Raw genomic sequence first — 27,175 nt, forward strand, 5'->3', positions numbered from 1 at the left:
TCCAGTGCCGTGCTGGTCCCCTGTGGGTTGGGGGATCGCTGCTCCTAGCGGCCAGATGACGCCATCATAAAACACTCCGGCGTTTACAACGGCGTCAACACTCTGCCACTAAAATGGAGAATCCCGCCTCATGTGATCTGTAGCGATGTCAGCAGTGAGTGTTTGCAACATTTTCAGTTATCCATCTGAGATTGTATCAGCAACATCCCGAATAAAACCTTTCAAAAAATGTTTGCAAAAATTTAGAATGTCGGCACCTCGTTACGTCTTTGCAACAAACAAAAGATATAGCAAAAGAGAAAACTGGCGACAAGAATTGAGGCAAGAAAATGGACGTGCTGACACAAAAATATTGTTGACAAAATCGGTGGAGACAGCATTGAGAGCAGACAAGAGTCTCAGGATCAGACTCACACATACATGTTAGGCGAAGCAAGCTGCCGACGCTGAAGGTTTTCCGAAAAATCGACTATAACCATGAGTAAAGAAGAATGACAGTTTGAAACTTTGATTGCCGTTGAAGGGGTAGAGTCTAGGTTGCAGAGACCACGTATGTGGTGATGCTAAACAGGTTGCAGGAACGGGGATTCAGAAATCTGTCTTTACATACCAGCTATCCTTAATTAACAGAAAACTCTCCATGTGCCCTTTGATTTTTTTCCCCCTGATTATTTTTCTCAGACCTTAATCACCAAACTAACCAGCCTGTACTTACTGGGAAATAATTTGCACGCTTTGTTGAATAAAGGTGTCACAATTGCCACTCTCCAATTCTCTGGCACCTCCCCAGTCTTAGAAAGATTGGAAGATTGCTTCACAGCTCCAGGGTCCCAGGTTCGATTCCGGCTTGGGTCACTGTCTATGCGGAGTCTGCACATCCTCCCCGTGTCTGCGTGGGTTTCCTCCGGGTGCTCCGGTTTCCTCCCACAGTCCAAAGATGTGCAGGTTAGGTGGATTGGCCGTGATAAATTGCCCTTAATGTCCAAAATTGCCCTTAGTGTTGGGTGGGGTTGCTGGGTTGTGGGGATAGGGTGGAGGTGTTGACCTTGGGTAGGGTGCTCTTTCCAAGAGCTGGTGCAGACTCGATGGGCCGGGTGGCCTCCTTCTGCACTGTAAATTCAATGATAATCTATTATTAATCTAGGTCAAAGGTTCGGCACAACATTGTGGGCCAAAGGGCCTGTTCTGTGCTGTATTTTTCTATGTTCTATGTTCTATTATGGCATGCCCGTCTGCTATCTCCACTCCCAATGCCTTGGAAGCCTGGCTTGCAAGCCATCTGGACCAGGACATTTAACCATTCACAGCATAGCAGCCTTTCCAGTACATCCTGTATCTACTGTACGTGCGGAGTAAAATGTATTAACACTGTTTTTGAGGTGACAGAGAATCGCCATTTGGCATCAAATCGGCGATTTTGGCGTCAGAAGCTATTCTCCGCCCAATCGCATTTCCCGATTTTGCCGTCGGCTAACGGAGAATCCCACCCCTTGACTGTCGTACTCTGCCCCTATTTATAAAGTCATCAAAAACTCAGGTTTCAATAGGATATCTTTTACAAACATGACTTTGTTAGACAAATTCACACAACTTGATTATTCATATTACTCAACCAGCTTTGAATCCAGCTCTATGTAATATCCAGATTGAAACCTACAAGCACTGCAAAAAACAATCCTGCGATCAAATGAGAATATCTTGAATTAACAGCGACATATTCTATCGGCGTGCGACACCGGGTTTCATTTCCCAAGTTTAAAGTGGCAAAACCGTTCAGTAAGTTAGCACCAACCACTCTGCAATAATGTGATATTTCTATCCACACAAGTGGGTTTTTGTAACAGAAGAAATACACTTAGTGTTGCGTAATAAGTATTTTCTCAATCGTGGAGCATTTAATGGGAGAGAAAAGTGCTACAGATGCTGGAAATCTGAAATATAAACAGAAAATATTGGAAATACTTAGCAGGCCTGCCCGCTGTGGAGAGAGAAACAGAGTCAACATCTTCGGTCAACAATCTACACTAGTTCTGACCAAGGATCACAGACCTCTGTTCCTCTCTGCACAGGTCCCACCAGACATGCTGAGCATTTCCAAAATTTCCTGTTTCTATCGGAGCAAAACGTAACCCCTTTTACCAGCCCTTCAAAAAGCAAATGAGATTTCTTGTGATCTTTCATTCCCCTTTCAGCAAGAAACACAGCAGCATCTGCCTGAGCTCTGATTTGATCCATTACACATGAACTTAGAAAAAAACTTAAGGTATGAAGAAAATATAAACACCTTGCAGAACAATAGCAATCATTGGCCAAGCAGCTTGTCATTTGGGATGGTCTATGCACCTGATTGGCTGTTTTGGACACGACAGTCTCAGGTACCCAGAGGACGGTCGCCAACGTCAGCCCCAGGCCAAGAGTCATCAAGGTCAGCAGCCTGCCTCCATGTCAGCTGCAAGCATAGGAGGAGACCACATAGGAGCGCCGGTAAGAGAGTTAATGAAGGCCACCTAGTCACATCGGGGGCTCATGAGTTATTACAATATCTAGATGTAAAGTCTCGTTATGTTGTGCCATTCAATAAATCTTACATTCACTATTGCTGCTTCTCCATCCAATCCTTTTTGCTGCGTGAGATCTCATCTACAGCCTGACTCCCTCAATAGACTCTGAGGACTGAGCTGAACCATGTCCGAGCCGTGACCTTGCCACTGTGTTCTGTTCACATTGGTGCTTGAGAATAGAATGAAAAGTGGAGAAGGTGACAGCAGGGCTGACTGAAGGTAAGGCTTTATAGGGTTGTTTCTGAAAAGGCACATGGAACAAAGAGAACAGCTATATAATAGGGCATCCATAAACAAACTTGCATCGCATCTTGCATTGTGTGGTCAGCAGCCACCTCCACATCCTCATTGTCAGGGGAAGCACAGCAATCAATGGTGTTCTCATTGTACAATGCCTCCCACTTCTGCAGTGCTAGGTTGTACAGTGCACGGTAACCAACCACAATACATGTCACATCCATTGACAATACTGAAGGGCTCCACTGGATTGGGCGAGGTACCTGAATTTCATCTTCAGCAGCCCAAAGGCCAGCTCAAAGGTTGACCTCTGGCAAGTGTTGCAGCTCTCTTCAGTATCCATGTATGGGATCCTCACAGGTATGAGCAGCCATGTCTTTAGTGGCTAGCCCTGGTCTCCCAATATCCAGCCAAGAAGGTGTGCAAGGGGGCCAGTAAAACTGCTATACTTGGAACTGTCAAGATATGCAGACATGTTGGCTGCTTTGAACTGGGCAGGCACATGAAGATCCATTTAAAGTGGTCACAGACCAGATATATGTTGATGGAAGCTCTTTCTACTGATGAAGCTGCTGGTCCACCTGGGAGAGCCTAGATGGCTACATAGGTACAGTCAATGACACCTTGGGGAATCTAGCAATGGCTCCAAAGCCGATGGACCTCTCCGCCTGACTCTCCAGGTCGGTTTGGTAGTGTACACAGCCACTAACACTCTTGAGCACCTCGTTGATGCACCAATGGGCCACAGCCACACATGTGTGCAGTGGATCCCTGGTAAGAGAAGTGTAGAAATTGAGAGTCAACTGGATCTTCAGCTGAACTGACAGTGGGTGTCCACCAACTCCCATGGGTCTCAGCTCATCTTGCAGCATGCACAGAGATCAGTGATGGCCTTCCTGAAAAGCCACAATCTTTGCTGACACTGCTGCTCAGGTACCTGGAGGTGGTTAAGTCTAGGATGGTGAACACTCTTTTTAAGATAGCCTTCTGCGACTTCCGGTGACGGCGGGCGGGAGGCAGCCGCGCATTGGAGGGCTCCCGTTAGGGAACGGCATTGTCGGGGTTTAACGCCTGATCCTAGGGCCAGTGAAGGCAGTAAAAGTCGGGAGACAGCACAGAGGAGGGGAATGTATAAAACCAGCAAAAAAACGGCCGTGATAAAAGCGGCTGAAAGTCCGTCGGGGAGTGGAAAGGTCACCGCGGGGTCAGTAAAGAAAATGGAGGCTGGAGCACCAGGGGAGGCCACATTGCTTACGGATGAAGAAATAACTAAGGTGATGGCTGCGGAAAAAAAGCAGTTTGCAAAATGCATGGAGACGGTGAGGAAGGAGATGAGGGAGGTTTTGAGTGGACTGGTGGAGGAGGCGATTTCCCCGGTGATGACGGCGGTGGCGAGCGCAGTGGCGGAGGTGCGAGAGCGAGGGGAGGCGCTGAAGGAAGTGGAGGGGACGTTATTGCCGCACGGTGATCAACTTGCCTCGATGGGGAAGGAGATGCGGAAGGTGATGGACATTAACAAGAATCTGCAAGGAAAAATGGGAAACCTGGAAAACAGATACAAGTGACAGAATTTGAGGATTGTGGGGCTGCCCGAAGGAGTTGAAGGACCAAAGCCGACTGAGTATTTTGCCGCGATGCTTGCAAAACTATTGGGGGAGGGAGAGGATCCCTCCCGATATGAACTGGATCGGGCTCATCGGTGGTGGAAGCCTGTACCAAAGGCGAGTGAGCCGCCAAGGGCAGTGACTCTGTGCTTCCGTAGGTACAGTGTGAAGGAGAAGGTCCTGAGCTGGGCCAAGCAGAAGCGGGTGGTGCAGTGGGCTGGAGCTGGTATACGTGTATACCAGGACTTTATGGTGGAGCTGGCGAGGAGGCGGGCTGCCTTCAACCGGATGAAGAGGGCACTACATTGGCAAGGTGCAGTGCGGCACTGTATATCCGGCGAAGCTGAGGGTGACTTATAAGCTCAGGGACTTTTATTTTGGAATGGCGGAAGCAGCGGAGGAGTTTGCGAAGGCAGAAGGACTGTGGCAGAACTGACAAATTGAGAAATGGCCATGTGCCGATGTGACCTCATGACTGTATTTTCTTCTTTTATGTTTCACTGCGCGCGGGTGTAGAGACTAAAGGAGCCAATGTTGTATATATTTGGACAAGGGAAGGGATGGGACTTTCACTCGAAATTAGGGCTCTTTGGGGTGTAGGTGGATATGCGGGGTGTGTGTGCTAAAAGGGGATCTCTGGGCTTTCCTAGGGCCGGGCAAGGGGGAAAGGGACCCGGGCGGGAGCTTCCACGCTGGCCGGTATAAGCCGGCCAGTGAGCGGGAGTCAGGTGGGGGGAGGGGCTGCGGCCATCGGAGCCTGGCAGAACAGGGTCCGAGTGGTCTAGCCAGGGTGGAAAGTTGGGGGGCAAGGAACCGAGGTTGGGGGGAGGAGTTTTACAAGAGGCAGTGGACGGGAGGAGCTGGAGACTTGGGGGGGGGTGGGGGGGGGTGTATAGCTCTTGGGTATCATGTACGGTACTCTTTCAGAGGCTGGATGGCGGTGAGTGTAGGGGGGAGTGGACTCTATAGGTTAATGGTGACCATGGGCGGTCCCGGACTCCTTTTTCTTTTTCTCCTTTGATTTTTGTTTCCACCGTGGGAGGGTTTGGTTTATTGGATGCATATATTGACAGGTGGGCCGTTTTTTGGGGTGGTGGGAGGATGGGATCATTGGTACTGTTAAGGGGATTGATTTTGTATTTGTTACCATTTACTGTTTGTGGGTGGGGTGTAAATCTTTGAAGGAAAATGTGAAAATGTAGAATTAAAAAAAATATTTTTTTTAAAAAGATAGCCTTCTGCATGTACGTGACTGTTGGTTTGCTCCCTGCATACTTCTCCAGAGTGGTCATTTGGAGGCTGGCCCTCTTGCTGGTCCTGAGGTTGCTGTTGTGCCTGGTCCTCTCAACCAGTAAACTGTTCCTCTTCCTCAATGGGAGCCCCAAAGTCTGAATGGATAAGTGTGGTAAACCACTGTAGTGTATAATATGTGTATTGTGGTACAGCCTCTCTCCTATTCCTAGGCCTTATGTACAGAGAGCCCCACTGCCTAACGGGCAGCACGGTAGCATAGTGGTTAGCACAATTGTTTCACAGCGCCAGGGTCCCAGGTTCGATTCCCGGCTTGGGCCACTGTCTGTGTGGAGTCTGCACGTTCTCTCCGTGTGTGCATGGGTTTCCTCCGGGTGCTCCGGTTTCCTCCCACAGTCCAAAGATGTGCAGGTTAGGTGGATTGGCCATGCTAAATTGCCCTTAGTGTCCAAATTGCCCTTAGTGTTGGTGGGGTTACTGGGTTATGGGGATAGGGTGGGGGTGTGGGGTTGGGTAGGGTGCTCTTTCCAAGAGCCGATGCAGACAAATGGCCTCCTTCTGCACTGTAAATTCTATAATTCTAACACCTTTCCTTGATGTTTCTTTAGTGAAAGCATCTTTGTCATATTGCCAGCACATCCTCTCAGTGTTGGAATCTTTTCTTACCCCCTAATGACATTGTATATCAATTCCTTCTGTGCAGCACTCTCCCTGGCAGAGCACACTCACTGTCATGATGGTTGATTGAGAGTGCCAGCACTGAACTCCTGCTTATTCCCACCTTCTTTAACCAGGTGAGACTCTGAAGCCCGTGGTTTCTAGGTGTCATCTGTAAAATCTGAAACCGTCATAAAATTCCAGTGAAATAACCTCTTAAATATCTTAATTACTATCCTGCTGTGTTGATGTGCGAAACTTGGTCTCCATGGTTGCTGCTGTTGGTAAAATCGGGAACATAAAGACTTTTGGACAACCTCATTCCACTCTCATTTGGCTCTGAACCCATTCAAAGTGTCCTGATAAAATACCAGCCTCTGTCTCTTCCTGGCACAAGCTACTTGATTTTATGCAGATCACAGTCTGCTCTATAGTCTTGGATTTGTTTTCAGATTGATAGATTTACCCTTACCTGAATACTCCCCTCCCCAATATTTGTTTAAAGCCCTTTCCGCCACCCTAGTTATTCGATTGTCCAGGGAACTGGACCCCAGCCCTTTTCAGCGGAGTCTGTCCCAGCTGAAAGTGCTGGTGTCAGTGCTCCATGACTCAAAGCCCTGCTCAAAATCTCACACACTCCTTCAGCCGCACTTCTAATCTGTTTGCTCCTGTGCCAATTTCAGGTGGAAATCAAGAGGTTCTGCTTTTTAATTAGGGTCCCATCTCCTCAAACACCCCCATCAGAAACTTATTCCCAATTCTAACAATGTCATTGGCTTCTATATAGATCCCAGGAACAGGATCCTTTCCCAAGGAACTTTTTCCCTAAGTTCTTCTACAGTCATGAAGTGATGGCTTTGACCCTGATATCAATTTGTGTTCATGCTTCTGAGGAACAGTACCAATTCCCCTGACCTTACTGCCCTGCCACATCCCGTTTCAGTCCCCAGACATTTTTAAAAAAATATGTTTTATTCTCCTCTTTTTTCACATTTTCTCTCAAATTTACACCCAACAATAAACAATAATCATTAACGAATGAAATGTCAATCCCCATATCAATAACAACGATCCTATCCTCCCAACAAACCCCAGACACTAACCCGAATGTTAACATAAACAAATGACAAAAAGGAATCAGGAATCACCCATAGTCACCATTAACACATACAGTCCCTCTCCCCCCAACCCTCCCACCCACCCCCCAGTGTTTGATGTGATCCAATTCTCGAAAGTGCATAATGAATAACACCCATGAATTGTAGAACCCCTCCATCCTTCCCCTCAGTTCAAATTTGACCTTTTCAAGCATTAAGAATTCCAGCAGGTCCCCCCGCCACGCCAGGGCACAGGGTGGAGAGGTTGATCTCCACCCTAACAGGATCTGTCTTCGGGCGATCAACGAGGTGAAGACATCTGCCTCCATGCCCGTTTCCAACCCCGGCTGGTCTGACACCCCGAATATGGCCTCCCGAGGGCCCGGGTCCAGTTTCACGTGCACCACTTTAGAGATTACACCCAACACCTCCTTCCAGTAATCCTCCAGCTTTGGACAGGACCAAAACATATGAACGTGGTTTGCGGGCCCCCCCCCCCACAATGTTCACACACATCTTCGACCCACTCAAAGGGTCGGCTCATCCTCGCCCTTGTAAGGTACGCTCTGTACACCACCTTCAGCTGTATCAGCCCTAACCTCGCACAAGAGGTAGAGGTGTTCACCCTCCGGAGCTCCTCACACCAGAACCCCTCCTCCATATCCTCTCCCAACTCTTCCTCCTACTTTGCCTTGATCCCTTCTATTGGTGCCTTCTCCTCCACCAAAATAGCCCCGTAAACCACTGATACTACCCCCTTCTCCAGTCCCCCTGTCGTCAGCACCTCCTCCAGCAATGTGGAAGCCGGCTCCACTGGGAAGCTCTGTATCTCCTTTCTGGCAAAATCTCAAACCTGTATGTATCTACATATTTCCCCCTGCTCCAGCCCATACGTCGCTCCCAGCTCCTTCAATCCCGCAAAACGATCTCCAAGAAACAAATCTTTTAGTGTCCTAATTCCTTTCTCCTCCTATCTCCGAAAATTCCCATCCCACTTCCCTGGCACAAATCTGTGGTTCCCCGAATTAGCATTTCCCTTGCCCCTGCCCCTAACCCGAAGTGCTGTCGAAACTGCCTGCAAATTCAGTCCCCATACATTGCGCCTTGTTATGTGCTGCTGTGGCCAGTTTACCCATCCTCCTTATGTCTATGTTCATATTCACACAGCTAGCAAGTACCTCATACCTTTTGTACAATAGTAAAGGCTGAGGCTGCTCCGCCACGGCATCTGAAATCCTCCTGCCTGATTGAGTCAGATCACATTCTCCTGTCTCTGACCACTAACCCACTAATCAAATCTAAGTCACTACCTAGCCAAAGGGGCATGACTACCTCCTGGTTCAAAGCATCAGTGAACTCTACCCCTTGAAGCCTCACATTGTCTGCACCTCAGACTCAAGCTCAACAACTCTTGAGCCAAAGTCCCATGAGTTACAGACACTTCCTGCTGGTCCTGGGACAACACCACAATCCACAGATGCGGCACAACACCTGCGCTACCATTTTTATCTGACCTCATTTTATATATTTAATTAATAAAAATTTTATGTAATTTATTTTAAACTAATTTAACCAAAAGAAGAACCTTCTTCCCTCTTTGCACCAAATTCACACTCACAGCAAATTGTCAACTCCTCACCCTATTTCTGATGCACTCTATTTTCTGCATTAACAAACATCTTCTACCTTGATACCCCTATTGAGCCACTCTGAATGTACAATTCCCAGTAATTACCCCAATTCATGCACACTGCTTCATTGTTGACTGCCTTGTGGTTTATAATGTTCGAAGGGAGGGTTTCAAATTCCTGGGACATTGGGACCGATTCTGGGGGAGGTGGGACCTGTACAAATCGGACGGTCTGCATCTGGGTGGGACCGGAACCAATGTTCTCGGGGGGGTGTTTGCTAGTGCAGTTGGGGAGGGTTTAAACTAATGTGCCAGGGGGATGGGAACCGATGTAGGATGTTGGGGCAGCACGGTAGCATGGTGGTTAGCACAATTGCTTCACAGCTCCAGGGTCCCAGGTTCGATTCCGGCTTGGGTCACTGTCTGTGCGGAGTTTGCACGTTCTCCCCGTGTGTGCGTGGGTTTCCTCCGGGTTCTCCGGTTTCCTCCCACAGTCCAAAGATGTGCGGGTTAGGTGGATTGGCCATGCTAAATTGCCCATAGTGTCCAAAATTGCCCGTAGGGTGGGGTTACTGGGTTATGGGGATTAGGTGGGGTTACTGGGTTATGGGGATAGGGTGGAGGTTTGGACCTTCGGTAGGGTGCTCTTTCCAAGAGCCGGTGCAGACTCGATGGGCCGAATGGCCTCCTTCTGCACTGTAAATTCTATGTCTATGTCTATGTCTAAGTCAGTGGGGACAGAAACAAAAGGCAGGAAGGGAGAGTGTGTAAAGCATGACCAGAGAAAGCAGGGCAGAGAGCAAGGAAGGTCTACATTAAACTGCATTTATTTCAATGCAAGGGGCCTGACGGGCAAAGCGGATGAACTCAGGGCATGGACGGGCACATGGGACTGGGATATTATAGCTATGACTGAAACATGGCTAAGGGAGGGGCAGGACTGGCAGCTCAATGTTCCGGGCTACAGATGCTATAGAAAGGATAGAACAGGAGGTAAGAGAGGAGGGGGAGTGGCGTTTTTGATTAGGGAGAACATCACGGCAGTACTTAGAGGGGATATATCCGAGGGTTCGCCCACTGAGTCTATATGGGTGGAACTGAAAAATAAGAAGGGAGAGATCACCTTGGTAGGACTGTACTACAGGCCCCCAAATAGTCAGCGGGAAATTGAGGAGCAAATATGTAAGGAGATTACAGATAGCTGCAAGAATAATAGGGTGGTAGTAGTAGGGGACTTTAACTTTCCCAACATTGACTGGGACAGTCATAGCATTAGGGGCTTGGATGGAGGGAAATTTGTTGAGTGTATTCAGGAGGAATTTCTCATTCAGTATGTGGATGGACCGACTAGAGAGGGGGCAAAACTTGACCTCGTCTTGGGAAATAAGGAAGGGCAAGTGATAGAAGTGCTAGTGAGGGATCACTTTGGGACAAGTGACCATAATTCCATTAGTTTTAAGATAGCTATGGAGAATGATAGGTCTGGCCCAAGAGTTAAAATTCTTAATTGGGGCAAGGCCAATTTTGATGGTATCAGACAGGAACTTGCAGAGGTAGATTGGGGGAGACTATTGGCAGACAAAGGGACGGCTGGTAAATGGGAGGCTTTTAAAAATGTGTTAACCAGGGTGCAGGGTAAGCACATTCCCTTTAGAGTGAAGGGCAAGGCTGGTAGAAGTAGGGAACCCTGGATGACTCGAGATATTGAGACTCTGGTCAAAAAGAAGAAGGAGGCATATGACGTACATAAGCAACTGGGATCAAGTAGATCCCTTGAAGAGTATAGAGATTGTCGAAATAGAGTTAAGAGGGAAATCAGGAGGGCAAAAAGGGGACATGAAATTGCTTTGGCAAATAATGCAAGGGAGAATCCAAAGAGATTCTACAGATACATAAAGGGGAAAAGAGTAACTAGGGACAGAGTAGGGCCTCTTAAGGATCAACAAGGGCATTTATGTGCAGAGCCACAAGAGTTGGGTGAGATCCTGAATGAATATTTCTCATCGGTATTCACGGTGGAGAAAGGCATGGATGTTAGGAAACTAAGGGAAATAAATAGTGATGTCTTGAGAAGTGTGCATATTACAGAGGAGGAGGTGCTGGAAGTCTTAAAGCGCATCAAGGTAGATAAATCCCCGGGACCTAATGAAATGTATCCCAGGATGTTGTGGGAGGCTAGGGAGGAAATTGCGGGTCCCCTAACCGAGATATTTGAATCATCGGCAGCCACAGGTGAGGTGCCTGAAGATTGGAGAGTGGCGAATGTTGTGCCCTTGTTTAAGAAGGGCAGCAGGGAAAAGCCTGGGAACTACAGACCGGTGAGCCTAACGTCTGTAGTAGGTAAATTGCTAGAAGGTATTCTGAGAGACAGGATCTACAAGCATTTAGAGAGGCAAGGACTGATTCGGGGCAGTCAGCATGGCTTTGTGCGTGGAAAATCATGTCTCACAAATTTGATTGAGTTTTTTGAGGGAGTGACCAAGAAGGTAGATGAGGGTAGTGCAGTAGACGTTGTCTACATGGACTTTAGCAAAGCCTTTGACAAGGTACCGCATGGTAGGTTGTTGCAGAAGGTTAAAGCTCACGGGATCCAGGGTGAGGTTGCCAATTGGATTCAAAATTGGCTGGACGACAGAAGGCAGAGGGTGGTTGTAGAGGGTTGTTTTTCAAACTGGAGGCCTGTGACCAGTGGTGTGCCTCAGGGATCGGTGCTGGGTCCACTGTTATTTGTGATTTATATTAATGATTTGGATGAGAATTTAGGAGGCATGGTTAGTAAGTTTGCAGATGACACCAAGATTGGTGGCATAGTGGATAGTGAAGAAGGTTATCTAGGATTGCAACGGGATCTTGATCAATTAGGCCAGTGGGCCGACGAATGGCAGATGGAGTTTAATTTAGATAAATGTGAGGTGATGCATTTTGGCAGATCGAATCAGGCCAGGACCTACTCAGTTAATGGTATGGCGTTGGGGAGAGTTATAGAACAAAGAGATCTAGGAGTACAGGTTCATAGCTCCTTGAAGGTGGAGTCGCAGGTGGACAGGGTGGTGAAGAAGGCATTCGGCATGCTTGGTTTCATTGGTCAGAACATTGAATATAGGAATTGGGACGTCTTGTTGAAGTTGTACAAGACATTGGTACGGCCACACTTGGAATACTGTGTGCAGTTCTGGTCACCCTATTATAGAAAGGATATTATTAAACTAGAAAGAGTGCAGAAAAGATTTACTAGGATGTTGCCGGGACTTGATGGTTTGTGTTATAAGGAGAGGCTGGATAGACTGGGACTTTTTTCCCTGGAGCGTAGGAGGCTTAGGGGTGATCTTATAGAGGTCTATAAAATAATGAGGGGCATAGATAAGGTAGATAGTCAACATCTTTTCCCAAAGGTAGGGGAGTCTAAAACTAGAGGGCATAGGTTTAAGGTGAGAGGGGAGAGATTCAGAAGGGCCCAGAGGGGCAATTTCTTCACTCAGAGGGTAGTGAGTGTCTGGAATGGGCTGCCAGAGGTAGTAGTAGAAGCGGGTACAATTGTGTCTTTCAAAAAACATTTAGATGGTTACATGGGTAAGATGGGTATAGAGGGTTATGGGCCAAGTGCGGGCAACTGGGACTAGCTTAATGGTAAAAAACTGGGCGGCATGGACTGGTTGGGCCGAAGGGCCTGTTTCCATGCTGTAAACTTCTATGATTCTATGATTCTATGAAGTTAAAGTCTAAAAGTTAAGATTAAATTTCAGTTTTGAACTACTTCCCAATTTACCAGAGAGTCCCACACTTAACAAATTCTCAATTTCCAACTCTGTTTACACTGCACTCAGTTCACATTGCTCTCTGTGCCTGAGCTCTATGGTTCAAGTCAGAGCCAGATGTAGGGGAGATCTTTGTTGGGGGTCTTGAAATGCTGGATCTCCACTCCCCATCAAGATCCAGGAGTGGCTTGACGTGGGGTATAACCTCCACCCATCGAAAACATGGAGCCAAGAGGAGGGAATGACTACACCATAAGTTTCTATTTTTGCCACTCTACATTTGCATTGCTTACAGATTGGCCCAACATGCAAGGTTTCAGTTGGTGTCTGGGCAGGGTGTCAAGTTGCATGCCCCTAAAATGGTGTCTCCATTGGTAGTACCAACCGTATAAATAGAGTAAATTCAATGGTACAGAATATGTTTCTCAACAAATAAGCTGCTGCTTTTATCCCACCGTCCTATCCCATTTGACAGGTGGACATTGTAACTTGTCACCTGCTGCTTGAACTTAAATGATGTAACCCGTTCTAACAAGGTACTTTGGCATCTATGTGTGGCAGAGGTCACCACTCGGCTGAAAGTTTTTCAATTGCATTGTTGGGGAAGGGCACAGGAATGTTTTTAAATCTAACTGTTATCGTGTTTAACCTGAGAGCCCTTCCTGTTGCTACTGTGTACAGAAAGTGCAATATGTTTCATTGCCAAGAACCTACATCTTTCAACCATCTTTCAATAAAAGACCAACTTGAATAGGAATTTACTTTGTACTTTGATCGTGAAAAATCCATAGGTGTAGGCAGCTTTTTGCAAAGCTGTGCTCCAAGTTTAGATTGTTACTCAACTGGAAAGTTGGGCACATATAGGTCACCATGGTCAATCCATGACTCTGGATTTGCAAGTGGACATAGTTAATTACTGCAGAATGAATGCACTGAACTCCAGGGCCAATTCTCCAATCTATTCCCTTTGAGCAAGGTTCACCCTGGGTGTGGAGTCTCAGCCAGAGACATAACTTAAGCAAAGCACGCACTTGAATGGACTGTAGACTAATAATTATTTTTTTTTAATAAACTTTTTATTCTCCTCATTTTCAACATTATCATCAAATAAAAACCACAACAAAAGACAAATACAATAACAATCCCCCAAACAAAAAAGGTACACCCCTCAATAGAGACCAAAACATCCACCCCTATGTTCCAGATAAAGAATTAACAGTCAATCAGTAAACAGTGTAGTCAAAAACAGCAATAACCCCCACCACCCCTTCCCCCCCTTCATGTTCAATGGCAACCAATTCTCGAAACTGCATAAGAAACAGTCGCCATGAATTGTAGAACCCCTCCATCATCCCCCCTCAGCTCAAATTTCACCTTAAGGGTCAGAAATTCAAGTAGGTCCCCCCGCCAAGCTGAGGCACAAAGTGGAGAAGCTGACCTGCCTCCAGGCAATCAGCGAGGCAAAGGCTAAAACATCTGCCCCCGCACCCACCTGCAGCTCGGGCCGATCCGACACCCGAAAAATGGCTTCTAGGGGCACTGGTTCCAAATTCAGGTGTAGTAATCCCGAGATGATACTGAAAACTTCCCTCCAATACTTCTCCAGCTCCGGCAGGACCAAAACAGGTAAACATGGTTTGCGGGGCTCCTCCCACACCACTCACATTTGTCCTCCACTTCCCTCAGAGTCGGCTCATCCTCTACCTCAGGTCATCTGAAGGTCATGTGAGGTGTGCCTATACATGACCTTCAGCTGTTTGAGCCCCAACCTTGCGCATGAGGTTGAAGCGTTCACCCTCCGGAGCACCTCACACCATAAACCATCTTCCATAACCTCCCCCAACTCTTCCTCCCACTTGGCTTTGATCCACTCCATGGACACCGCGTCCTCCCCCAAGATCCTCCCGTAGATCGCCAACACCACCCCCTTCTCTATTTCCCCTGCCATCAATGCCTCTTCCAACAATGAGGGGTCGGCGGTATCGGGAAGCTTTAAACCTCCTTCCTAACAAAGTTTCAGAGCTGCAGGTACCTAAACCTTTTCCCTTGCCCCAGTCTAAATTTCTCCCCAACTCTTCCAACCTCGCAAAATGTAGATTAATAATCCTGATCAATCTTTGCAATCTGGGAGGAAAACCACTTAGTGCAAAATTCAAGTACAAAGAGGAAGGAAGGGTATAAATTCTCATCGCCACCATCTGGGCAGCACTCTGATGCACCTTTTTTCTGTTATAGAACCTGCCTGAATTGTATGCCAAAAAATCAATAGCATGAAAATTGTTCAGGATCTACCACAGGCAGGCAGATTAGCCACCCAGGTGGTTAAGATAAATATTTACTTCAAGGAGCCATCAATTTGCTAAAAAACCTTCATACAGAATCAGATGTGACTGCTGCTGAAGCATGATTATGAAATGACAGACACATGTAAATTAATTGGTAAAATTAGCTGGAAAGGCAGCCACCATGTTAATTCACTGTGAATATATATGATGTTATTACGGATTTCTTAGGTTATTCCTTAAATAAAAGTCTGGAAGAAAACGTAAAATGGGATTTGATGGTGCTGAAATATAACACGGTCCTTTGCAACAGAAAGCAAGATCAGCTCAATAGAATCGGCACGCATTTTGTTAAATGTCAAGTACATTGGCAGCTTCCTTGCAGTCTTAGTGAATGCCATCTCCATGTTTTTAATGCCAATGCAACTTCAAGGATTAATCAGGATGTGTTAAAAATGTTAGAACTTACATTTTTGTGGTTGACACATTTCATGAGTACAAGCTCTCGATAAGCCCGTTTGGCATGCGTCTGGTTCTGAAATGGTCTGCTGAGTTTCTTAATGGCCACATTTCTATCAAGTACAGCATCATATGAAGCACTACATCAAGGAATACAATCATAAGCAATGTTAGTCAAACTATCTGTGAAATACAGTGTTAGTACAGTTATTCAAATTCATTCTGTGAGATACCAGTGTGAAAATGCTGAGCGTGTCCTCCTGAAACCCCTCTCTCCATTGTTTTTGTAGAATAATGAATTCATTTAAACTAAAAAGGTTAATGCCTCTGCTTAAACAGTGGAAATAGCAACAACACATTGCACATGTGTGTTAGTACCCCGCAATTTAATTTTAGAGTTAGTGTAATATCTTACTGTACTGAGGGTTCGAGGCAAAGGGTTGCACAGTGCAATAACATAGCAGGGTGTAGAATGCCGTGTTTAGGGCTACACTGTGTCTTGTAAATACCCTGTTTTCCATCTCTGTACCTATAGGTAAAGGTCACAGTCTGTGGCAGATATTCTATGAGCAACCCAAGAGATCTGAATAAAAATGGCTTTGCGAATATTAAAATGTTTCCAAAGAACTTCAAGATGGAGTTATCATGAAGTCAGACCACATCTGGGCAACTTGATAAATGCGCTCAATGATTACATTATGATAATTAATATTAACACTAATATTATTCCCCTAACCTTCACCCTATCTTTTTTGTGTTGTTCATTCCCCTTTGCACATTTCTCTTCATTATTTCTCAGTTGAGCAGCACAGCTGGCAAATAGCCATGAAGCCTTTCTCAATGCTACTCGATAACTATTGCTTCTGCTTAAGTTGCATCAGCATCACAGACTAATATCTACCAACATTTATCTGGGTAGTGTTAGCTAAACCGGGCATCACCTGCTGAAATTGTAGTCTTGATAAAGAAAACTTATCAATGGACATAATCCGAAGATGGGTCTTGAAGTTGTATGTTTGTGTTGCAATGTTGTAACTTCTAATTCCCCCACCCCCAATGTTCCATGTGGAGAAGTGCTTGCCTTTGATGTGATGGCTCAGCCTAATGGACCAAAGAGATCAGGAACTGTGTGGAGAATAATGAATGTTATCTAAAGCAATAAATTATTTTAGGAGATTAAAAAATCGCTATGGCGTATTCATCCTAATTTCTTTTTTAAAATATAAATTTAGAATACCCAATTCATTTTTTCCAATGAAGAGGCAATTTTGCTTGGCCAATCCACCTAGCCTGCACATCTTTTGCGTTGTGGGGGTGAAACCCACACAAACACGGGGAGAATGTGCAAACTCCACACGGACAGTGACCCAGAGCCGGGATCGAACCTGGGAACTCGACGCCGTGAGGCAGTTCATCCCAATTTCTAAATGTTTAGTAACAGCACAAACTGTGGTTACACTTTTTCCATAGATACTTCCCCTTAACAGGACAAACCTAATTTAGAAGACAATTGCAGTGATCAATAATTATCTATTCTGATGAAACAGTGGACAAGACCCTCAGGGCCTGTCCACCACGAGTGCAAATCCCATTATGGCTGCTGACTCTCATGAGAGAATCATAACGGGATTTATGCCAGCGAGAGTTCTGAGCACGATATTCCCAGGTCCTCTTCAATGACGCGATCAGGCAGCAGGAAACTCTACTGGTTTTTCAAAACGAAAATCAGTCTTGATGGCAATGTTGGGGCTGCAAAGTTGTACATAGACCCCAGGTGGTGAGGGATATAGGACTGGCACTTTAGCACTGCCAGGTTGGCACCTCCAATGGGTGGGGCATCTAGGAAACCCCACTGGGAGGGTGGGGGGGGGGGGGGAAGAGTTATGCCTGCATGGCAGGGGAGGGGATCTGGTGTTCACTGAGAATGGGGGGAGTACCCCGATGCCTATAAACATGTAGGGGGAGTCGGGTCACCCTGATGCCTGGGTGTTGTGGGGTGGGGGGGTTGACCTGACGATTAAGTGGTGGGGAGGAGTTTAGCCCTCTGTGTTAGTCTGTTGTCTGTCGGAGGTCCTGATGTCTGAAGGCGAAGGGGGGGGGGGGGGGCCTTTAACTGCACTTTGTAATCAGGGCGCCCTTTAAAAATGGTGCACTGATCTCTGTGGAACAGCGCTTGCCGGCTCCATCAGGCTTCAGCCTACCAAAGTGACGGCACAAAACACACACGCCTGATTTTGTTTTATGACAAGTGTCAGAAGATCTGGAGTGAAAATTTGGCTGTGTTACTGGGAAGAAACACATTGGTTTTAAGAAGGAAACTGACAATGCCATTTTTGGGGACAATTCCACCCAATATCGTTGTAAACTATGGCCATGTTAGATTACCTTTGTACTGTAATTGGTATCTGACAGAAAGCCACCAGCAACTTTTACATTTGGTTTACCATCAGCTGTTCCCCACACTTACATTCCTTGCTCACATTATTATGGCATAGAACAAGGAAGAGCTTCAGGCCTGTGAACTGAGGCAAATGCGGTAAATTTGTCCCAACTGAGGAAGGTAAGATGAGTCAGTCAGCTCCCTTCACCTTGATAGAAACAAAGGCAATTTGCTGAATTGCTAGATGTTGAAAAGAGTGTTTGAGACAGTAAATAGATAAGTCACACAGACCAGAAGGTGCTTGGTTCATTTGTCAAGCTGTGCCGAAATTTGTCAATCAGGGTAAGGTGTTACAACCAGTCTCAGAGGCCCTGGTTCCGAAAGGGCAAAATTCAGCCTCTCGCAAGAAAGCAAGCTCCCTCATAGGACAGTTGATGGTTGAGAAAAAAAGCTTGAGTCTTCCTGTAGTTGTGTGCTTTGGCCATCGAGTGTCACTACCGAGCAAAAAATAATTATCTCGGCATCTGTTGTGTTAGCCTGCAGGCCATGTTGTTTCTAATATGTCAAGTAGGTTTACACATCTTAATTTATTCATCATTAATAGGTCTTCCCACCTCTCTATCCGTCCACTCCACTAGTTACATTGGACTTTTTCACTCCATGGGCGAGATTCTCTCAGCCCACACCGGGCCGGAGAATTGCTTGGGCCGGGCATGAATCGCGCGACGCCGGTCTGCCGATTCTCCGGTGAGTGAAGAATCGCCGCCATTGGCTTTATCCACCCCCACTGGTGATTCTCCGCCCGGGATGCGGCGAGTGGCCGCAAAACAAAATCAGAGTCCCGCCGGCGCCGTCCACGTGTAGTCTTACCCGGCAGGACCTCGGCGTGCTCCATCTGGGGGCAGCCTGGTGGGGGGGGGGGGGGGGGGGGGGGTGGGGGGGGGGGGCTCTCTGCTGTGGCCTGGCCCCCGATCGGGGCTTACTGATCGGCGGGCCGGCCTCTCGGGCTGGGGGCCTCTTTTGCTCCACGCCAGCGTTTACGACGGCGTCAACACTTAGCCTCAGGATCAGAGAATCCCACCCCATATAGAACATAGAACAATACAGCGCAGTACAAGCCCTTCGGCCCACGATGTTGCACCGAAACAAAAGCCATCTAACCTACACTATGCCATTATCATCCATATGTTTATCCAATAAACTTTTAAATGCCCTCAATGTTGGCGAGTTCACTACTGTAGCAAGTAGGGCATTCCACGGCCTCACTACTCTTTGCGTAAAGAACCTACCTCTGACCTCTGTCCTATATCTATTACCCCTCAGTTTAAAGTTATGTCCCCTCGTGCCAGCCATTTCCATCCGCGGGAGAAGGCTCTCACTGTCCACCCTATCCAACCCCCTGATCATTTTGTATGCCTCTATTAAGTCTCCTCTTAACCTTCTTCTCTCCAACGAAAACAACCTCAAGTCCATCAGCCTTTCCTCATAAGATTTTCCCTCCATACCAGGCAACATCCTGGTAAATCTCCTCTGCACCCGCTCCAAAGCCTCCACGTCCTTCCTATAATGCGGTGACCAGAACTGTACGCAATACTCCAAATGCGGCCGTACCAGAGTTCTGTACAGCTGCAACATGACCTCCCGACTCCGGAACTCAATCCCTCTACCAATAAAGGCCAACTCTCCATAGGCCTTCTTCACAACCCTATCATCCTGGGTGGCAACTTTCAGGGATCTATGTACATGGACACCTAGATCCCTCTGCTCATCCACACTTTCAAGAACTTTACCATTAGCCAAATATTCTGCATTCCTGTTATTCCTTCCAAAGTGAATCACCTCACACTTCTCTACATTAAACTCCATTTGCCACCTCTCAGCCCAGCTCTGCAGCTTATCTATATCCCTCTGTAACCTGCTACATCCTTCCACACTATCGACAACACCACCGACTTTAGTATCGTCTGCAAATTTACTCACCCACCCTTCTGCGCCTTCCTCTAGGTCATTGATAAAAATGACAAACAGCAACGGCCCCAGAACAGATCCTTGTGGTACTCCACTTGTGACTGTACTCCATTCTGAACATTTCCCATCAACCACCACCCTCTGTCTTCTTTCAGCTAGCCAATTTCTGATCCACATCTCTAAATCACCCTCAATCCCCAGCCTCCGTATTTTCTGCAATAGCCTACCGTGGGGAACCTTATCAAATGCTTTGCTGAAATCCATATACACCACATCAACTGCTCTACCCTCATCTACCTGTTCAGTCACCTTCTCAAAGAACTCAATAAGGTTTGTGAGGCATGACCTACCCTTCACAAAGCCATGCTGACTATCCCTGATCATATTATTCCTATCTAGGTGATTATAAATCTTGTCTCTTATAATCCCCTCCAAGACTTTACCCACTACAGACGTGAGGCTCACCGGTCTATAGTTGCCGGGGTTGTCTCTGCTCCCCTTTTTGAACAAAGGGACCACATTTGCTGTCCTCCAGTCCTCTGGCACTATTCCTGTAGCCAATGATGACATAAAAATCAAAGCCAAAGGTCCAGCAATCTCTTCCCTGGCCTCCCAGAGAATCCTAGGATAAATCCCATCAGGTCCCGGGGACTTATCTATTTTCAGCCTGTCCAGAATTGCCAACACCTCTTCCCTACGTACCTCAATGCCATCTATTCTATTAGCCTGGGGCTCAGCATTCTCCTCCACAACATTATATTTTTCCTGAGTGAATACTGACGAAAAATATTCATTTAGTATCTCGCCTATCTCTTCAGACTCCACACACAATTTCCCATCCCTGTCCTTGACTGGTCCTACTCTTTCCCTAGTCATTCGCTTATTCCTGGCATACCTATAGAAAGCTTTTGGGTTTTCCTTGATCCTTCCTGCCAAATACTTCTCATGTCCCCTCCTTGCTCGTCTTAGCTCTCTCTTTAGATCCTTCCTCACTACCTTGTAACTATCCATTGCCCCAACTGAAACTTCACACCTCATCTTCACATAGGCCTCCTTCTTCTCTTAACAAGAGATTCCACTTCCTTGGTAAACCACGGTTCCCTCGCTCGATGCCTTCCTCCCTGCCTGACCGGTACATACTTATCAAGAACATGCAGTAGCTGATCCTTGAACAAGCCCCACTTATCCAGTGTGCCCAACACTTTCAGCCTACTTCTCCACCTTATCCCCCCCAAGTCACGTCTAATGGCATCATAATTGCCCTTTCCCCAGCTATAACTCTTGCCCTGCGGTGTATACTTATCCCTTTCCATCATTAACGTAAACGTCACCGAATTGTGGTCACTGTCCCCAAAGTGCTCTCCTACCTCCAAATCCAACACCTGGCCTGGTTCATTACCCAAAACCAAATCCAACATGGCCTCGCCTCTTGTTGGCCTGTCAACATATTGTTTCAGGAAACCCTCCTGCACACACTGTACAAAAAACGACCCATCTATTGTACTCGAACTATATCTTTTCCAGTCAATATTTGGAAAGTTAAAGTCTCCCATAATAACTACCCTGTTACTTTCGCTCTTATCCAGAATCATCTTCGCCATCCTTTCCTCTACATCCCTAGAACTATTAGGAGGCCTATAAAAAACTCCCAACAGGGTGACCTCTCCTTTCCTGTTTCTAACTTCAGCCCATACTACCTCGGAAGAAGAGTCCCCATCTAGCATCCTCTCCGCCACCGTAATACTGCTCTTGACTAGCAGCGCCACACCTCCCCCTCTTTTGCCTCCTTCTCTGAGCTTACTAAAACACCTAAATATGTTTCCAGTGTCACAGCAAACCTTGACTACATATGATATATAATCAGAAAATGCTGGAAAAACTCAGCAGGTCTGGCAGCATCTGTAGGGAGGATAACGTTTTGAGTCTGCATGGCTCTTCTCCAGAGCTCGACTATACCTCAATTTTCTGGGCCACCGCGTTTCCCCTGCCCACACACCTAACTAATCAATCCCCCATCGGCCAACCCCCCGGAGCTACAGGGGGTTCGTAACTATCACCCGTAACTATCTAATCTCCCAGTTTTATCTGCAATCCCCCTTGATTGCTGCTTCACTCTAGCTCCCAGTTCGATTAATGCCACCCACCAGGAGGGAGAGATGGAAATTGGGGCACAGCGAAAGCGAGGAAATAGGAGAAACAGGGAAATTCGGGAAAAATAAAGATAAATTTAAGAAGTAAATGTAGAATTAGAAGTGGTGATTTTAAACATACATCAATATGACAAGTTGGTGGTCTGTCAATAGATACCTCTCTGAAGATTTGAGTGGGAAGTGTATAAGTTGCATTTTCTGGCCTTATTAGAAAACAGTCACTTAATGGCCGCCAGCAGGCAGCTTGTCGAACTGGGACATGAGAAATCCAACAACTTAACCTGGAAGTCAGCAGTAAAAGTGGAGGGGAGGGATTGAAGTGTTACTCCAAACGAACAGTTGGCTACAATATGTTTGGGTATCTGGTTGGATTGTCGGCTATTACAATCCTTCAAATCAGATTCCAATGTTATGCCAAGTCTCCTATAGGACCGGAGAATCCCAAACATTGGGAGACGGCAGTCTTACCCCATCCCTTCTGACGTAGCTATCCAAATCCGTGGAGGCTGGAGATTCTGTCTTCCACCAGGCCCCACAGGAACTCATGGAAATAGCAAAGTTCCAGAGCAAGCATACCTTTGCTGTGTTTCACTGGATACTGGTGGCCTGTCAGTCTGCCAGCAGAATTATTGTACAATTATACAGCACCAAAAGGGGGTTTTCAGACCATTATGTCTGCATTGCCTCTTTGAAAAGGTTATTCAATTAATCCCATTCCCTTACTCTTCCCCCATAGCTCAACAAATGTCTCCTTTTCTGATACATACGCTTCTCTTTTGAAAAGTATTATTTAATTTTTCCAGAACTCACCTTGTTATGAAGCGTTGTCATCTCCCTTCTGCTTCTTTTGCCAATTACTTAAATCTGTCAGCTCTGGTTACTAACCCTCCCACTAGTGAAAACAATTTCTCCTGATCTACACTGTCAAAAATCTTCATAATCTCGAACATCTCTATTAAATGTCCCCTTAACCATCCCTGCTCCAATTAAAACAATCTCAGCTCTTCCTGACTCTTTCCATAGCTGAAACTTTTCATATCTGTTGTCAATCAAGTAAATCTCCTCTACTACACTCCTCTTCAATACTTTAAATCCTTTCTAATATTTGGTTCCCAGAATTGGACACAACACTCTAGCTGAGACCTAATCAGTGATTTATAAATATAATATTTAAAATATGAATATTTGGCCTAACTGTGACATTGAACCAGCAAGAACTCTGAGGAATTATATTTATAAAACTGCTGTTACCATCAGCTCACCTTTCTGAACGTTACAATTGCAGTCAATTATCATTAACCCTTACAATGCCAGCAGGTTTAGAAATAGCCTGTGTAACACTAAGATATACTAATAGCTATAACAAACAGGAATAACTTTATTATTGTAATATTGAGCAGTGTTGCTAAATGAAACAGTTCAAACACAATTGTGCATAAAATTATAAATTGATCCTCCTGCCTGGTCCTCTCCTGATCACTCACCTTTCCTAATCTCTATTTATTTTAACTTCAGTTTTTCTTTTTGCACCTCTTCTACTTATTTTGAAATGTTTAACCTAACTTTATTTCTCTGCTCCCCCACATCCACTGTGAGTTTTACAGGTGGATTTTTTTTTAAACATTGGCATTGACTGGCAAAGACCTTGTTGACCTTTTTAAAGGTTAGTTTTCAAGGCAAAAAAGAACCTAGCCTCTGGTGACTGGCATATTCATTGTTAACGGACTTGTGTAAACTGTTACTGTGCTCTGATTGTTTAACTCAAATTGCTTAATATCAAGCTCAACCACAGTTGGGAAGAACATCTGAGGATTCAAGAAGCTACTTATTGTGGAGGAGTGGGATAGATAGAATCATACTCCTTGATCCTCCCAGAAAAAGCTCTTGGAGTCTAGTTCTGTAAAGGCTTTCATGAAGCCAATGAGCCCTACACAGATCCACACAGCAATTTATCGATGCCTGACACAGATTCACATAGCAGTCGACAGAGCCCTGCTGGGAACCCACACAGCAGTATGATGACTGAACCCTAGCACAAACATGACATTGCATATCCAGTCCCAGCACAAGACCCACAAAACAACAACCAGTATTTTGTTTTAGCATTCTTTTGTGCAAATGTCCCAAAGTTTTATCTTAGGAGCCAAGACTGATGCCTGGCATGGGGTGCAAATGTCATAACAATTAAATATACCATATGTGAACTTTGGTGCTTGCACGGTGGCACAGTGCTGCCTCACAGCGCCAGGGGCCCATGATCGATTCCGGCCTTGGGTGACGGTTTGTGTGGAGTTTGCAAGCTCCCCCATGTCTGCGTGGGTTTCTCCAGGTGCTGCGGTTTCCTCCCACAGTCCAAAAATGTACAGGTTTGGTGGATTGGCCATGATCAATTGCCCATAGTGTCCAAAGATGTGCAGGTTAGATGGGATTACAGGGTTACAGGGATAAGGCGGAGGAATGGGCCTAGGTAGGGTGCTCTTTCGGAAGGTTAGTGCAGCCACGATAGGTAGAATGGCCTCCTTCTACACTGTAGGGATTCAATGATATAGAAATACTGTACTGTTTGGTACTACAGGTATTAGTTAAATTGTATGCTCTGAATATGCACCAGGAAGCTCATCAGTCAAACACTCATAACACCACTGGGAAGTGTATATGCCTTAATTATATGCATATCTGGTGACCATGGGATTAATTTACCATGTTAATATTTCTGGCGTCCAGCTGCATATGGTGAAAGTCTCTATCAGGAATTATAAACCCCATCACTCTCTCTCTCTCTCTATTGGATGGGAAAACACAGGATCCAGGTGACAGTTTTGACCCAAATGGTAGTTAGGAGCACAGAAACGATGCCAAAATTAAACAAGGATTTCACTAGCTTCTCTTAGTTTAATGCTCGCTGCAGCAGCCCGATGCAGAAATAATTTTCTGCTACCAGGGGAATAGGTCCACTCAACAACAACAGCTGGGAAAGAGATCCAACATGTGGATCTTTGCTGCTCATGTTCTGTGCCGACACCTTAGCTTGAAACAGAAGATTGACATTCATGTTTAAAACGGTTACCCCATATACTCACCATACAATACCCTGAGCCCCAGAGCCAATGGGCTTTAGATTCTGGTAGCGCTTGAGAACCGTGAAGGTAGAATCGCCTACTTCTACGCTGTAGAACTGGTTGTCCACTTTGCTTTTACTCATGTTGTAGTGTTTAGCAATATATGAAACATCCACTTGTTTGTCAAATCCCTGAAATTAAATTGGAGTCATTAAATTATGGCGCTTCTGAGATTACGACAGCAAAATACTGTTAACATTACAATTAGGATTTGTAGAAAATCATTTACAATACAGAACAATTGAACAAATTGATCTCTAAGCATGCATTCTCCAAGTCAATGACAGTTCTGAATGACAGTAAGAAGTCTTACAACACCAGGTTAAAGTCCAACAGGTTTGTTTTGATGTCACTAGCTTTCGGAGCACTGTTCCTTCTGAATGACGCAGAGATATATAACAGGACCACCTCTTGCCAATTAACAGCCAGTGAACAATGCCCTTACAAGATCACAACTAGTATTGTAAAAGACATTAGCTGGGTTAATGGCAAAGCGAAAATAGCATTTAATTTCAGGAGGTTATGCAACTAGATGTGAATCCAGTTAATTTGTTACGCTGTGAGGCAAAATATGTTTGTGTACTCTCAAAACTTCCTTACAAATTAAATGCCGTCTCTAATTATTTGTTTTTCCATATTGCTTCTCAAAGAGAAAATAAAAACGTATCTGTATTCCTGTCCATAAATAAAATAAAATAAAAATTCAATAACCTTTATTGTCACAAGTAAGCTTACATTAACACTGCAATGAAGTTACTGTGAAAAGATACATTCCGGCACCTGTTCGGGTACACTGAGGGAGAATTCCGAATTCATATCATTGTTCGTAGGAATTCATTTTAAATGCAGTTATCACTTATAACACAAATATATAAAATATTGTCAGAGGTTAATTTGTGACACAATTAGTTTACGCTTTAACTGATGAGCAGTTGGCAGTGAATTTCAATTATATTTATAGTTGAACATAACCATCCAGCTGATTTAATTTTTAAAAAATCACGAACACATCTTAAATAACTACAACATAGAACTGACATATTTAATGTTTGGATCCCAGTGCACTCGGTGGGGCTCTACAAAATTATTACTCAAATCTTTTGAAGGTCTCAGCTAGTTGAAACCAACTAATAGTCAGAATACAGGAGGGATATAGAGAACCTAGTGGAGTGGTGCAGCAACAACAATCTCTCCCTCAATGCCAGCAAAACTAAAGAGCTGGTCATTGACTTCAGGAAGCAAAGTACTGTACACACCCCTGTCAGCATCAATGGGGCCGAGGTGGAGATGGTTAGCATTTTCAAATTCCTAGGGGTGCACATCTCCAAAAATCTGTCCTGGTCCACCCAGGTCGATGCTACCACCAAGAAAGTACAACAGCGCCTATACTTCCTCAGGAAACTAAGGAAATTCGGCATGCCCACATTAATTCCTACCAACTTTTACAGATGCACCATAGAAAGCATCTTATCTGGCTGCATCACAGCCTGGTGTGGCAACTGCTTAGCCCAGGGCCGCAAGAAACTCCATCACACGAACCTGCCTCCCATCCATTGACTCCATCTACACCTCCCACTGCCTGGGGAAAGCGGGCAGTATAATCAAAGACCCCTCCGACCCGGCTTACTCACTCTTCCAATTTCTTCCATCGGGCAGGAGATACCGAAGTCTGAGAACACGCACAAACAGACTCAAAAACAGCTTCTTCCTTGCTATTACCCGACTCCTAAATGACCCTCTTATGGACTGACTTCATTAACACTACACCCTGTATGCTTCATCCGATGCCGGTGCATATCTCGTTACATTGTGTACCTTCTGTTGCCCTATTATGTATTTTCTTTTATTTCCTTTTCATTTCATGTACTTAATGATCTGTTGAGCTGCTCGCAGAAAAATACTTTTCACTGTACCTCGGTACACGTGACAATAAACAAATCCAATCCAATAATAGCTATGGTGCCTTTGAACAGAGTGGAAATAATTAATGACCATTTTAAAAGTGTATTTTGTTCCATGTATTTC

General features: G+C 45.5%; 1 protein-coding gene across 12 annotated transcripts in view; it reads right to left on the bottom strand.

The window, feature by feature from the left end:
- mapk10 (mitogen-activated protein kinase 10) overlaps positions 1 to 27,175 on the bottom strand; it is a 375,236-nt gene that overhangs the window by 187,329 nt on the left and 160,732 nt on the right. For all 12 annotated transcript variants that reach the window (XM_072496256.1, XM_072496255.1, XM_072496260.1 and 9 more), the window contains 2 exons: positions 25,112 to 25,281; positions 15,544 to 15,673 (listed from right to left, as the gene is read on the bottom strand). In XM_072496256.1, the coding sequence (XP_072352357.1) occupies positions 15,544 to 15,673; positions 25,112 to 25,281 (300 nt within the window). The remainder of the gene's footprint in view (positions 1 to 15,543; positions 15,674 to 25,111; positions 25,282 to 27,175) is intronic.

The sequence above is a fragment of the Scyliorhinus torazame genome, chromosome 3 (assembly GCF_047496885.1).
Source record: "Scyliorhinus torazame isolate Kashiwa2021f chromosome 3, sScyTor2.1, whole genome shotgun sequence".
NCBI classification, from domain to species: Eukaryota; Metazoa; Chordata; class Chondrichthyes; order Carcharhiniformes; family Scyliorhinidae; genus Scyliorhinus; species Scyliorhinus torazame.